At 36.8% G+C, this 14,950-nt stretch overlaps 1 protein-coding gene across 7 annotated transcripts in view; it reads left to right on the top strand.

The window, feature by feature from the left end:
• Positions 1-14,950, top strand: part of DGKB (diacylglycerol kinase beta) — an 869,212-nt gene that overhangs the window by 280,599 nt on the left and 573,663 nt on the right. For all 7 annotated transcript variants that reach the window (XM_061413599.1, XM_061413603.1, XM_061413600.1 and 4 more), the window contains one exon: positions 8,227-8,325. In XM_061413599.1, the coding sequence (XP_061269583.1) occupies positions 8,227-8,325 (99 nt within the window). The remainder of the gene's footprint in view (positions 1-8,226; positions 8,326-14,950) is intronic.

The following is a 14,950-nucleotide window of genomic DNA, read 5'->3' as shown; positions in this document are numbered from 1 at the left end:
AGAAATCTTGGCTTACCTCCCTAACAGAAGGTACTTTTCCTATAACACAGGCTGCAAACCACCTCCAGAATCAACTTCTGAAAATACTGTTTTGTTATCATATGCCACCTTTGGCAACCCATAATAGTTCTGTGAAAATAAATGCAGCCCTCACTTCTTCCCACCTCAACCTGGTTTTCATTTCCCCAAATATGAGAGCCAAGCCTAAGCACATGACGTATGTAATATTCCCCTCCATGCCCAGACCCTGCTATAAGTTGAGTTTGTCTGTGGACAGTTCCCAGGGAAAGCCATGCTTCACCCTTGTTATTTAGCTCACCTTGCTTTATTTTATCTTTTAGAATTGTTAAAAATTTTATTTGTTTATTTTTCTGTGTTTTGGGTCTTGATTGCCACATGTGGGCTTTCGCTAGTTGCGGCAAGCAAAGGCCACTCTCTAGTTGCCATGTTCGGGCTTCTCACTGCTGTGGCTTTTCTTGTTGCAGAGCACAGGCCCTAGGATGAGTGGGCTTCAGTAGTTACGGCACATGGGCTTAGTTGCCCCATGGCATGTGGGGTCCTCCCGAACCAGTGACTGAACCCGTGTCCCCTACATTGGTGGATTTTAACCACTGGACCACCAGGGAAGTCCCTTGCTCACTCCGATTGTCCCGAATGCACCCAACTCAAATTCTAACTACACTTCAAGAACCAAATTAAGTTCCGTATTTCCCTTGAGATTTTCCTTGACACTATATGTTTACTTTTTCTGAATACTTTCCAAACTTTTATTCCATACCAAAGGAAGACTGAAATGCTGTCTAGAACTGTCATGTCTGCATGCTATCATTGTCTACACTGCTCGATCACAGTCTTATCCAGCTCCAGATCCAATATATACCTTGGATCACCCTAATCACCCTAAATCTTGATTCAGTGCCGAATATAGAGGATATCCTCAACAATTTCACTTTCATGACAGATATCCTTTTCTTCTTACTGCTAAATAGTGAATTTTAAATGTATGACTTAAATTGTTTTTTTTTTTTAAATCCTGTAATCCTCAAATATACATCAGGTATACAAGTGTGTGTATACAAATACTTAAAGATATAAAAAAGTATTAGTCGCTCAGTAGCATCCGACACTTTGCAACCCCAGGGACTGTACACTGTGAGGCCCTTCTGTCCATGGAATTCTCCAGGGATGAATTGGAGTATGTGGCCATTTTCTTCTTCAGGGGATCTTCCCAACCCAAGGATCAAACCCAGGTCTTCCACACTGCAGGCAGATTTTTACAGTCTGAGCCACCAGCCACCATTTTATTCAGAACCTGTGGATTCTTGATGTTACAGAATTTTGCCATCATTTAGATAAGAAAGTTAGGCGCTTAGAACTGAGTTTTATCTCCTTTTGTAAGTCTCACCACTTAAAAATGAAAACAGGAAAATCCTAAGAAAGAACAATATAAACTTCCTTCTAACATTTAGGCAGCTACTTCCCTGTGCTTGCAATTCAATCAGCTGGGCTGAATGTCCTCATTGCTTCTTTTTTCCTCCTCTTGCTGACATTCTCTGATCCTTAAGATGTCACTGTTTAATCACTACTATTAGAGAGATGCAAATCCAAATTATAGTGAGGCATCCCCTCACACGGGTCAGAAGGGCCATGATCAAAAATCTACAAACAATAAATCTTGGAAAGGGTATGGAGAAAAGGGAACCTTCTTGTCCTGTTGATGGGAATGCAAATTGATACAGCCACTATGGAGAACAGTATGGAAATTCCTTCAAAATCTATGAATAAAACTACCATATGACCCAGAAATTCTACTACTAGGCATATACCCTGAGGAAACCAGAATAGCTAACACATGGAAGCCATCTCGATGTGAACCGATAGATGAATGGATAAAGAAGTTATGGTACATATACACAATGAAAAGTTGGCTAAAAGCTCAACATTCAGAAAATGAAGATCATGGCATCTTGTCCCATCACTTCATGGCAAATAGATGGGGAAACAGTGGAAACAGTGTCAGACTTTATTTTTCTGGGCTCCAAAATCACTGCAGATGGTGACTGCAGCCATGAAATTAAAAGATGCTTACTCCTTGAAAGAAAAGTTATGACCAACCTAGATAGCATATTGAAAAGCAGAGACATTACTTTGCCAACAAAGGTCCATTAGTCAAGGCTTTGGTTTTTCCAGTGGTCATGTATGGATGTGAGAGTTGGACTCTGAAGAAAGCCAAGCGCCGAAGAATTGGTGCTTTTGAACTGTGGTGTTAGAGAAGATTCTTGAGAGTCCCTTGGACTGCGAGGAGATCCAACCTGTCCATCCTAAAGGAGATCAGCCCTGGGTGTTCTTTGGAAGGAATGATGCTAAAGCTGAAACTCCAGTACTTTGGTCACCTCATGCGAAGAGTTGACTCATTGGAGAAGTCTCTGATGCTGGGAGGGATTGGGGGCAGGAGGAGAAGGGGACGACAGAGGACTAGATGGCTGGATGGCATCACCTACTCGATGGACATGAGTTTGAGTGAACCCTGGGAGATGGTGATGGACAGGGAGGCCTGGCGTGCTGCAATTTATGGGGTCGCAAAGAGTCAGACATGATTGAGTGACTGAACTGAACTGAATAAAAAGGAATGTATTTGAGTTGGTTATAATGAGATGGACAGACCTAGAGCCTATTAAACAGGGTGAAGTAAATCAGAAAGAGAAAGAGAAATATCATTTATTAATGCATATATATGGAATCTAGGACAGAGAAGGCAATGGCACCCCACTTCCGTACTCTTACCTAGAAAATCCCATGGGTGGAGGAACCTGGTAGGCTACAGTCCATGGGGTTGCTACGAGTCGGTCGCGACTGAGCGACTTCACTTGCACTTTTCACTTTCACGCAGTGGAGAAGGAAATGGCAACCCACTCCAGTGTTCTCGCCTGGAGAATCCCAGGGACGGCAGAGCCTGGTGGGCTGCTGTCTATGGGGTCGCACAGAGTCGGACACGACTGAAGTGACTTAGCAGCAGCTTAGCAGCATGGAATCTAGAAAGATGGTGCTGATGAACCTATCTACAGGGCAACAATGGAGAGGCAGACATAGAGAACACAGTAGGTGCGGGAGAAGGTGGGATGATTTGAGAGAGTAGCATTGAAATGTATATATTACCGTCTGTGAAATAGATAGCCAGTGGGAATTTTCTGTATGACACAGGAAACCCAAAGCTCGTGCTCTATGACAGCCTAGGTGGGTGGGATGGGGAGGGAGATAGAAGGGAGGTTAAGAGGGAGGGGCATATGTATAGCTATATGACTGACTTTTGTTGATATATGGCAAAAACCATCAGAATATTGTAATCATTCTTCAATTAAAAATAATTTTTTTTACAAAAAAGATCTCACTCTTTATACCTGTTGATTTCTACCCTGAAAGCATTTTCTGGACATTCTATTAAAATAGGTTGTCATTTGCTCCTGGTTGTGGTAAAATGTTCATGGTCAGGCAGGACTCACAGTATCGGTGGATACTTTTCATTTGAGCTTGGCAAAAGCAAGCCTATATTGTGGCTATAGATTATTGACTTTTGGTATCATGTAGGACTACTACTTCTTTTAAAATAGTCAACTCCTAGCAATAATATTTAAAGGTTTCTAATGACTTAACAATATAAAGATTCATGCTTTAGCAAATGCCGGCGTTAACACAGCACCTGAAATGGAAAAATGTTAGAGACAAAAATACATATAAATCAACAAATATTTCTCTAATCTGGTCACTTCATTTTTCTGCAGAAAAACTATTTCTTTTTCTTCCAAATTCTTATAGAAATTTATTTCCTATTTTTCTTCCTTTCAACTTTTTAGATTCTGTTTTTTCTCAGTACAACACCATCACTCTTTTCTCAACTCCATCCCATAAACACATATACATATATACACACATACACACAAGCTTATTCACACATTTTCTTTTTCTTCCTAAATTGAGACAGCTTTTTTCAATAAACACAGATCTGGCTCTAAATTAAGTGCTATTAGAAATGTTGTAAACTCTTAAATTATTTCCAAGTGTTTAATTCACTTCCAGAAATAGCTGGTTTATATTTTATGAATTTTCTAGCTATGATACTGATACCCTTACACAGAAATGGAAGTTTCTGTACATATAATAAAAAATATGACCTGATGATTTCTATGCCTTAGTCTAAAAATGCAAAGGTAACTGTGAACAAAAATAAAAACACTGTTTAAAAGGTAACAATTTCTTTACTCTGGGGCTCCATTGGCCAGTCCATTTAAGAGGCAGCACTCATTAATGGTCTAGTTTATTGCTCTTCTTGATGAGTCTTTTTCTCTGTTTTGTTGATTTACAATCTGGGTTATCTTTAAGAGAATTGTCAGACTTCAGTATCTTACCATCACTGACAAGGACTCAGCTTTGACTTTTTTTTTTTTTTCTGTAAAATGGCATGGTGATGAGTTTAAGCTACTTGTTATTATTACTGATTATACTCACTTTATTCCTTTTTACATTTTTATTTAAAACATATCATACATATAGAAAATTATAAATATCCCAGGGAGAGAGCTCAGTGAATTTTGCACAAATGAGCACCATGTGTAGCTAACACCTGATGGAGAAACAAAACATTACCAATAACCTGAAATACTTTTGGGCTAGTGGCTTTTAAATTCTATTATATGGTTTCTATTTTGTTGGTATTTCCTATTTTTTAAATAGACTTCATTTGTTGCAAAGTTTTAACTTCACAGCAAAAATGAAATACACTTTTAATCCTGATAGTCTTGGGAACCATAAGCATTTTCTCATTGTTCTTCATATTTTATAGTTCGTCTTCAAGTATGTTTATGAACAATATGTTCAGTGCGGTAGCCCTGCTATACACACTGTGGAAAAATCAGGATTTTCCAATGTGGTGTCCTCAGCTTTGATACTTCCAGCTACAAATAATGTCATGATGTTGATGGACACCCACACATATTTAGCAGCTGCCAGATTCCAGTCTTAAGCGAAGTGTAAGGTACCTTATACGTTATTAGTTAATACAGACTTCTTAAGGAGGAGAATTTTCTTGCACTGTGTCTTCCTGTTTCACTGACGATGATATGGTTACTGACGTCTTTGTGGATCCTGCTACATGCTTCTGTTCCTGCAAGACTCTGTCTCATAGCCACCTGGGACCACATGGCAATCAAAGGGCAGTGCCGTGCTGATTTCATGTAGCTCTGCAGGGAAGCCAGGGCTTCCCAGGTGATGGTAGTGGTAAAGAACCCACTTGGCAGTGCAGGAGACATAAGAGATGTGGGTTTGATCTCTGGATTGGGAAGATCCCATGGAGGAGGGCATGGCAACCCACTGCAGTATTCTTGCCTGGACAGAATCCCCATGGACAGAAGAGCCTGGTGGGCTACAGTCCATGGGTTGCAAGAGTCAGACATGACTGAAGTGACTTAGCACGCAGCACACATGCCGGGAGCAGTGTTTCATAGGACCCGTTTCGGTACCTATGCTCTGAAACCCTCAAACCTCAATATGAAGAGGTACTCCAGATATTCTGTTTGGCTTAACAACTTTGTAATTCTTTCTGAGTGCTCAGTTCCTTGTTTGTTTTGCTGGAAAACTAGCTTAAATACCAAAAAGCTGTCATTAAATTCATTTTATTTTTGCGTCTTTTATTACATCTGGTAACCCTCAAATAACTGTATAGAGAGGTTAGTCATCCCTTCCCATATCAGTTGCAGATTGTTAGAAATGCATGGGATGGAGGCAGGGTGGAGGCTGAGCTGCTGAGCTTGTGTAGGTGGTCAATGCTGGCAAGATCTCAGTATCCTGTCTCTCTGTCCTTCAGAGTTGCATGTAAAACTTCAGTCACTGCAAGCATGAAAATTCAGTTTTTTCTCACTCTGTGCACACAGAAATTTTATCTTAGAGTCTTGCATTGTCAGTTTTAAATAGGTAGTGCAGGATGGAAAAGCAGAAGCTTTTTCTCTGTGACACCACAGTACAAAAGAGCCTTCAAGACACACAGCCTGACTTTGATTTTTGGTTCAGTTTTCGTAGCAATTGGTACATTCCTTTCCAAGGGCCACCATAATGAAACACTACAAAATGAGAGCAGAAAGTTATCCTTTCATAGTTCTAGAGGCTAGAAACCCAAGATCAAGATGTTAGCGGGCCACGCTCCCTCTGAAGGCTGTAGTGAAGAATCCACCCTCAGCTTTTGCTGATTCTGAGAGTGGGCCCCAATCATCGGTGGTCCCTGGCCTTTGGCTTCATCACCAAATCCCTGCTTCTGTTGTCAATGACCTCTTGCCTCCACGTCTGTCTCTTTATATCCAGATGTCTCTCTTCTCATAAGAAAGCCGGTCATTGGATTAAACTCCAAGCTATTTCAGTGTAACTTCAATTGAACTTGAATATGCCTACAAAGATTTTAGTTCTCAATGAGTGCATGTTGTACAGATACTAGAATTCAGGACATTAATTGGGGAAAGACTCAATTTAACCTGCAACACTTGATAATCTGTTTGGTCTGAATCCCAAATTTCAGGGTCATGATTTATTCTGAGAAAATTGATGAAGTCTAATATATTAATAATATATTTAAACCAGTCACTAATTTTATTTTGTGGAAACTATGCATTTCCATTTGCCAGATGATTGCCTGTTAATTTAGTTCTATTTTGCATATGGCTCCAAGTGCTTCTTTATCTTGAATTCCCCTTGCCTCTTGACAAAGCAATGCCTGGTAAGATGAAACCACTTTTTTAATAAGGAGTTTACATGTCACTGAGAAGCAAAACTGCTAATTATGGATGAATGTGTAAAGGTATTTTTATTTCATGTACTGTGGCCTAGTGTGAGTTAATTATAGTACAAGTAGCCTTAATTCCAAGGCAGGACGTTACCATGATAGATGTTTTAGATCCAAGGACAACAGAAATACCCCTTCGGTAGTGAACTACTCAGGTGAGCTCTTATCGCCAGCAGCACGTCTACTCTCATTAGATCCTGTGCTTGGTTGTTAATGAACTGTTACAAAGGTAGGCTTGTGTGGGAAATTAATATAACCAAGATTTAAATGGGTAGCTTTTGGTTCAGAACTGAAAAATAAGTCTGCTCCTTTTTGGTTCTGAACAAAACATGTTATTTTATTAACATCTGTAACTTTTTTTTTTTTCTTAAAGTAAAGCTTTATTTTCAAGGATGCCTAATTGCGATGTGCAAATCTTTCATACATGTTATAAAAGATTAAAAATTAAAATTGTATTATGTAAAGTTTAAAAATAAAATAAAATTTAAAAAATAAATAAAATTAAAATTAATAACACAAATAGCATTTTCTATAGTACAAATCTGTTTTATTATAATTGCAATAGAATACATTATTTTTTGCATGACTATTTCATATTCCATTGATAGGGAGTAGGGGATAAAGGCATCCATAGGTCCTTTAAACAACTATTACCTTAACAATTCTATATGGCTCCAATAAGAATTATCACCTCAATTAAAAAAAAATCACTTATTTAATATACCATAATATAATACCTTAATTTCAACTTGTGGCCAGGTTTGATAAAAATATCAGTTTAAATTCATACATGTTGAGAAGTAAATTACACTTATGATTATACACTTACTTAATGTAGAGCTGATAAATACAATATAAAGATAAATTTTTATAATCATAATCATCTTCTTATATTTATATCCTGCTCCCACTGAGATGAATCTCTGGTTACATTTACATATTGAATTAGAAAGTTAAAACTAATGATGGGATCAATTATGCCCCATACTGAGCTGTGCACTTTGGAATGACTTTGAGAAAACAGGAGGGTCAAAAAAAAAAAGCAGCCACAGTGCACAGTGGTTTCAAGATTATGCTAACAGATAAGCATAGGAAGGATTGTAATGGATGATAATGTGTGTTTGTCAAAGGAATCAGGCTTTTCAGGGGAAAAACCTAAAGGACATTTCTAATATAAACATTTCTGAGAATTAGAAAATATATAGGCTGGGTCACGGAGGTTGCTGCTCAGTTTATTTAAGGCAGACTGTATAAGAACAGATGTCGTAGGAGTCCCTTTATGATCCCATTTGTTTGTTCTTGTAATTCTTTGAATGTATTTGCTGCATCTCAGGTGAAGTAGAATCTGCTTCATGTTTGCTGTTGTTATGCAAAATGATAGTTTCCTCTTTCTCCTTCCCTAGCTGCATAATAAATGTGCTTCTCATCTGAAACCTGAATGTGACTGCGGACCTTTGAAGGACCATATTTTACCACCCACCACAATCTGTCCAGTGGTACTGGTGAGTTTTTCCTTCTCATTATTCTGCTATGACTTGGGATTTCTGTAACTAACTGGTGCACCGTACCACTTGATGCTTTCAGAGGTCATTTTCCATTGATCAAGGCAGAGCTCAGTAGACCTAAAATACCTCCTTACTTCAGAGAAGACCTCTTTGCCCACTATATTTCCTTTTGCCTTCATGGCACAATTAACTTATCAGTAAGGTATGCTCTAACTGAAGCTGACTCAGGTTTTATCACTCAGTCATGTTGTACTTACCAGAAATTGTATAGGCAGAACACTTCCACATTTTACGTGTTTTATAGATCGAGCTTCCCAGAATAATGAAGTTATTCTTATGGGCAGTTTTGCTGGAGATGCACATTATGTATCTTCAATTGGGAAGTCTCTCACCTAAGCCAGAGGCTACTTAGAATGAGGACACCCACCTGGAAGAAAGCTGTGCACTGCCACGAGGTGTATTTTATGTTTTATTAGTGAACAATAAATTTAACTACCTGCAAAACAGTTACTTGATTCAATAAATATACAAGCGAAAAAAATGCATAAGTAAAGTTACCTTGATAAGAGCAAATCCTGATAGAAAGAGAAGCAGCTATTCAAAGATAATATTCACATTACCTTTCAAAATCCAAATTGTTTCTAAAGTGAAACAGTTATTTTACAAAACAAACCATTTTATATCCATAATGCAGTTCTCATTTTTTTTTTTTAACAACATGGAAATTAACTAGCTGGAACTTCAGTTTGATGTAAAAAAATAACAACAACTAAGAAATGTTAGACAAATACTTTTGTAAAGGTCAACTTAGAAATTAATCAAATTACTCAATTTGCACCCACTTATGATTCATTTTGTAATTATCTGTAAAATACTGGATGTATTTAAATGCCTTTATTTAAAAAAATTAAAAACTCTTTATTTTCTCAAACTGCAAAGAAAAAGAAGAAGAAAATACCTCCATATTGCTGAGGATAGCAATAACCAATTCTAAATTTCCCTTTATCATGTAAGAATTATAAGACATCCTGTAGTAAATAAGATTAATTAAAATTAATGAGAGCCATATTAATTTTTTTTATTCTTTTGTAGTATTTTCTTAAAGAGAAAGAGCTTGTAGAATTTTTATCTATTTGCATTTGAAAAAATACATAGTAATTTTTACTGGTTTAGACGCATTCTTAATCTCAGATTTTAACTCTAAGGAAAAAATCTATTATGTCATTCTATTATCCAACTATCTGTGTAAAACCCTACTAAATTCAGTGAGCCAGGGGACTATTTCTTTGACCTACTTATGTCAGCCTCTAGTCTTATAAGCTCAAAAATGAGATAGAATCTTTTATTATCCCATCCTTCCTTTCTTTGAAAGAATCAAAGGTAAAGAACATGTGTTGAATAAATGGTTTTGTCTTGAACAATCTTGCAGACTCTTTTGTAGACACTTTTGATTCTGAAGATTTATTTTCTCATTAAATCTTCCTAAGGCTTTTTATCATGATTTGTATCTCAGCATTTGCTGTATTATCATTTTCTTGGTACTAACTGAAGTATTAGGCACTGTTAATCACCTCATCCTTCATGAATGTCTACCTTCCTTGACTCCCATTATCCCACCCTCTCCTGATCTTCTTGTGTTTCTCTGGGTATTTGCTTTTCATATCTTTCCTAGTTTTCAAGAGTTCAGCCTGCCCCATGTTGGCTGCCATGCATATGCCCTACCCTCACTCGCATGTCATGGCTTTCTGCTCTTAACATTCTTCCCAGTGAGATCTTGCTTAGTCATTTATTTCATTATTGTGTTAATTTGTACTAAGTTCAGCCTCTGCTTATGAGTCTCAAGCGCTCAACCTGGAGGCTCCATGTTGTTCACGTGCATGATATATTATTATAAGTAGTAACAGTAACTTCTACTTATTAAGCACATATATTATACCAGCTACTATGCTAAATATCTTAGTCCATTCAAAAAGTGTTTTTTTTTTTTTTTTAGTATTAACAGTGGAAAGAAGCCCAAATAAAATCTTTGTCTTCATAAAGTTTTCATTCCAGTGGTGGGAAATAGGCAATAAGCAAAGCAATAAGTAAGTTATTTAGTAGCTGTTTATGCCTCAGATGGTAAAGAATCTGCCTGCCATGTGGGAGACCCAAGTTCAATCCCTGGGTGGGAAAGATTCCCTGAAGAAGGGAATGGCAACCCACTCCAGTATTCTTGCCTGGAAAATTCCGTGGACAGAGGAGCCTGGAGAGCTACAGTCCATGGGGTCACAAAGAGTTGGGCACGACTGAGCAACAAACACTTTCAATTTTATATTAACTTACTGGTGGCATTTAAAGTTTAAAGGACAAAATTAAAGTGGGAAAAGAAAAGAAGGAATGTTGGAACTGCAATTATAAGAAAGCAAGTTAAGAGTTCAAGGAAAATAGAGTTCAAGGAAATAGTAGAGCGAAGAGTTGAGGAATGTGAGAGAGTTGCTATTGTGGCTCTCTGGGAACAGAACTCTGTAGACAGAGGAGTCACCCAGGAGGAGAAGCACAGACTCAGGCAGGAGAAGCCTGACATTATCTGAAGACATTAGTGCCTGAGTCTGTTTTGCAGGGCGAATAATAGCAGAGAATTTCAAATATGTCTTAAGATTTTCATATGCATAGGTAGGGACAATTTAGGCTATTCTAAGGTCGTTAGCCTTTACTGTGAAAGAAATTGGAAGTCAGACCAGATGAGAGAATGATCTGACTTATATATTTAAAAGAACATCAGTCTAACGTGTGCTTACAGGCTAACACCCGAAATGGCACTTAGATTTTCTTTAGAAAAGTAGGAAGCTGCCTCATTGCTGAGAAAAAGGATAGTTTGAGAGTTTTGCGGATCAGGAAGAAATTACACAACAGTCACTTGGAAAATGGGAGCTATGTGGATCAAGGAAATACCAGATGATTGCCAGGGAATAAGGAACAGTCTTGGATTAATAATAGTGAATTTAAAACAAGATAAGTAAACTTGAATGGGTACATTTCTCTGGTGATATTCAGTCTTATTTCTCCAATTATATTCTAATTCCAGGAGTAGAATAGCCATGGGTCAGCTTTAATGAGAATGTGTTTTACCCAATATGATCAAAGGAGAGGGAATCAAAGGAGTTGAGAGTGTGTGCAAGCAAGTAATTGTAGGGATTTGCTATGGATTTTAAGCTGGGAAACAAGGGAAGTTAAAGACATGGAGAGTAAAGTACACTAAGGGATGTTAAAAAAATACATTTGTGGATTACAGCGGGATCAAAGATTGTTGAAATCAACCTTATTAATGTCAAGTTACAAGAATGAGTGAGATAACAATTGAGGTTATGGAGGGGTTGCAGTTATTGATGATGATAGGTATGAATTAATTTAAATATCACAGTGATGCCAAAAAGTAAATATTGTCACTTTCTCAATTTTACCTATGAGAAAAGTGAGAAACAGAGAGATTAAGTAAATTTTCGGTGTCAGATGGCTATGAAGTAGCAATCCAAGATTGGAACCCAAGAACAATCATTCCAGAGCTTGTACACTGAGCTCATAATTTCTAGCCTTTCTCCAAGTCCCAAGATAGATCTTCTCCTATTGGCCTTTTCTAAAACCTTCATTTTCCAACCTTCCCAAGCCAGAAGCCTAAGAATTATCATTGGTGCTTCATCTTGAATATCAAATTTATCATTTTTATTCAGTTATTGAATGAGCAATGTAAACGTACTATAGATTAGATATCTTATCTCTGGTTGAAGCATTTTAATGGCATATTTCTAGGTCAAGGTCAGTAACAACAGTCTTATATTTTACAGCATCCCTTCAGGTATTAATTTTATTCATTTATTCTTTAAAATTTCTATACCTCTCTTCTCAGACCCCAAACTCTCCCAGATACTTATTAGCTTTAATGATTCAATAGATATGTGCTCACCTGTTATGAAGATTAGCCAAGTCAGCATGTTCTTTGCACTGATGACATGCTTTTATAAGCGTACACTAAAAATTACTTCCACAGTTAATTTGTCTTGATAGTGTCTCTTTCCATAAAATAAAGCCAACTATTCTGAAATTGAAATAGAAATGTAATCAATGATTCCATATATCAAATATAATCATGGATTTCTGGAATTGCAATTGATTTCTAGCATATTTTAAGTATATGATCAAAAGAAGCTTCATCATGTAAAAGTTAACTACATTCTTTGTGACTGTGTTTATGAACCTATAATGCTTTCTCTGAGGATTTCCCAGCAAAAAAAAAAAAAAAATTAAAATGATTAGAACTATTCTGTCTCTACTTCCATACTGAAGATAATTCAGAACTGTTTACAAAGTAGATTTCTTGAAGGTCTATCCTCATCTCACTTCCAAAGAACTGGAAAGTGAATCCAATCCAATCCAGTTAGTCAGGGCTCTTGATCAGCAGCTTAATTTCTAGAAAAAGCCATTAACCCTTACCAAATGATAGTCAAAACAGATGTTCTTCCTTTAATGGACTCCATAAAAAATGCATTCCTGATTCTTATTTCAGATGATTCTCAGAAATCTCAGATTCCCAATCCCACTCAAATGTCAATGTAAAAATGGTAATAATTTCATATAAATCATGACCTGAGGAGCATGAAAATTGCCCACTCTTTCATGAGTTTTACTCCTAACCCAGGCAGATTTGGCCCATGTTTTAGTCCCTCAGAGGGACTAAATTTTTTGCTTTAATTATTTTGTACCCCTATGTCATCAACCTACACTGAAAGACTTTAAAAAAATACTATGAAGCTGCTCCACTGTAATGAAAAAGGTATGTTTTTAGAGAGTCCTTCATTTCCTAACAGAAGTCCCTTTCCGCTCTGTTTATCATCGTTTAATAACCTCTGAAGGTTAGTATTATTATCATGTTTCATCTTCTATCCTTAAGAATAATAGAGTTAAATTTATACTGATGTTTGACTGTGATGCTCAGTTGTATGTTATTTATTTCAGTGTGCTAGTCTGTGTCTGTTGTTATCCATTTCACAAATTTTGTTCACTATAATGGTCTCATTCAGTACTTCTCAAATTATTTTTGATAGTACAAAATTTTTTTAGGTCCCAGAAATCAATGGAATAGGCCAAATAGAGTCCATCTGATTTTCAGAATAATTTTACAGTGGAAGCTTTAAATTTGATACTTCCCTAGAACTATGGTCTGCTGCTGCTAAGTCGCTTCAGTCGTGTCCAACTCTGTGCGACCCCATAGATGGCAGCCCACCAGGCTCCCCGTCCCTGGGATTCTCCAGGCAAGAACACTGGAGTGGGTTGCCATTTCCCTCTCCAACGTATAAAAGTGAAAAGTGAAAGTGAAGTCGCTCAGTCGTGTCCAACTCAGCGACCCCATGGACTGCAGCCCACCAGGCTCTTCCGTCCATGGGATTTTCCAGGCAAGAGTACTGCTAGTCTTACATTAATTATAAATTTTATGTATTTTTTTCTAATGATAGGCTGAGTGTCTATGATTACATGTGTTTTTTATAATAATTTTCAGTTTGTGTTAGGGTTTTATTCAATTAATTCTGCTCCTGTCAACAAATGCATACTTGCGATGTCTCCTGAGGAAGTAGCTTTTTTAACTTTTTATTTGAACAGCAAAAGCAGATCACCATAAAAATCATTTCTATTATATTTAGCTCTGTGATTTAATTTTCTCTTTATAAAATAATTACTTTACATTAGAATTTAAAAGCAAGCACTTTGATATTTGGCAAAACTAATACAATTATGTAAAGTTTAAAAATAAAATAAAATTAAAAAAAAAATAAAAGCAAGCTTCTATTCTCTAACAAGGGGCTAATTAGTAATTTTCTATATCAACATATATTAGTAAAGTTGATAAAATATGGGGACCATGTAATGTTGATTACTTTAAATCTGGATTTATATTACATATAAGTATCCATTCTTCATGTAACTGTTAAGACTATGCCTTTAAATTGTTTTTCAGATCATTGTTGATGAACAATGTATATTATTTTTATTTATAATAGCTGTAGCACCAGATTCCTCTTGTTTTTCCTTCTCTTTCCTTCTTTCTTTCTTCCTTTATTCCACTGACTTTTATGGAAGTCACCAAAGTTAAAAATTCAGATAAGAACTGTTCTCTTATTTACTGTAATTTTGACTCTGTTGGGCAAGACGGGCAAGGAGATTACATTTCCAGTGTGTAAATCTTGGCTTACTAGGGCTTTTCAGTGAACAGAATCTTCATCTATTCTGCGGGTAATTCAAAGAGTAAATGAAAATTTTCTTGAATGTAAGATGCTTGAGCTGAATCTTGAAAAAAACAAGGATTTGGCCAGCAAATGCAAAGTGAGCTTTATATGGATAGTCTCAGAAATAAGAGAGCACAGGGTGAGATCTTGAAACAACAAAATGTTTATTAAGTTTTATGAATAAATGCAAGGTGTGGAGAGACAGACAAGACAAAGTCTGAGATGCTGAAAAGCTTGACCTTTCTTGTCAAAGAAGTGGGCTTTATCCAATATAAATAAAGCACTACATGATCAGATTTGTGTTTTAGAAAGATAATTCAATTACAGTAAATTTAAAGCAGAGAGCAGAGGAGGTATGAGAGTGCAAT

This window comes from Bos javanicus, chromosome 4, assembly GCF_032452875.1.
Source record: "Bos javanicus breed banteng chromosome 4, ARS-OSU_banteng_1.0, whole genome shotgun sequence".
NCBI lineage: Eukaryota > Metazoa > Chordata > Mammalia > Artiodactyla > Bovidae > Bos > Bos javanicus.
Note: the sequence above shows the minus strand (reverse complement) of the source record. Positions and strands in the feature narration are given on the sequence as shown.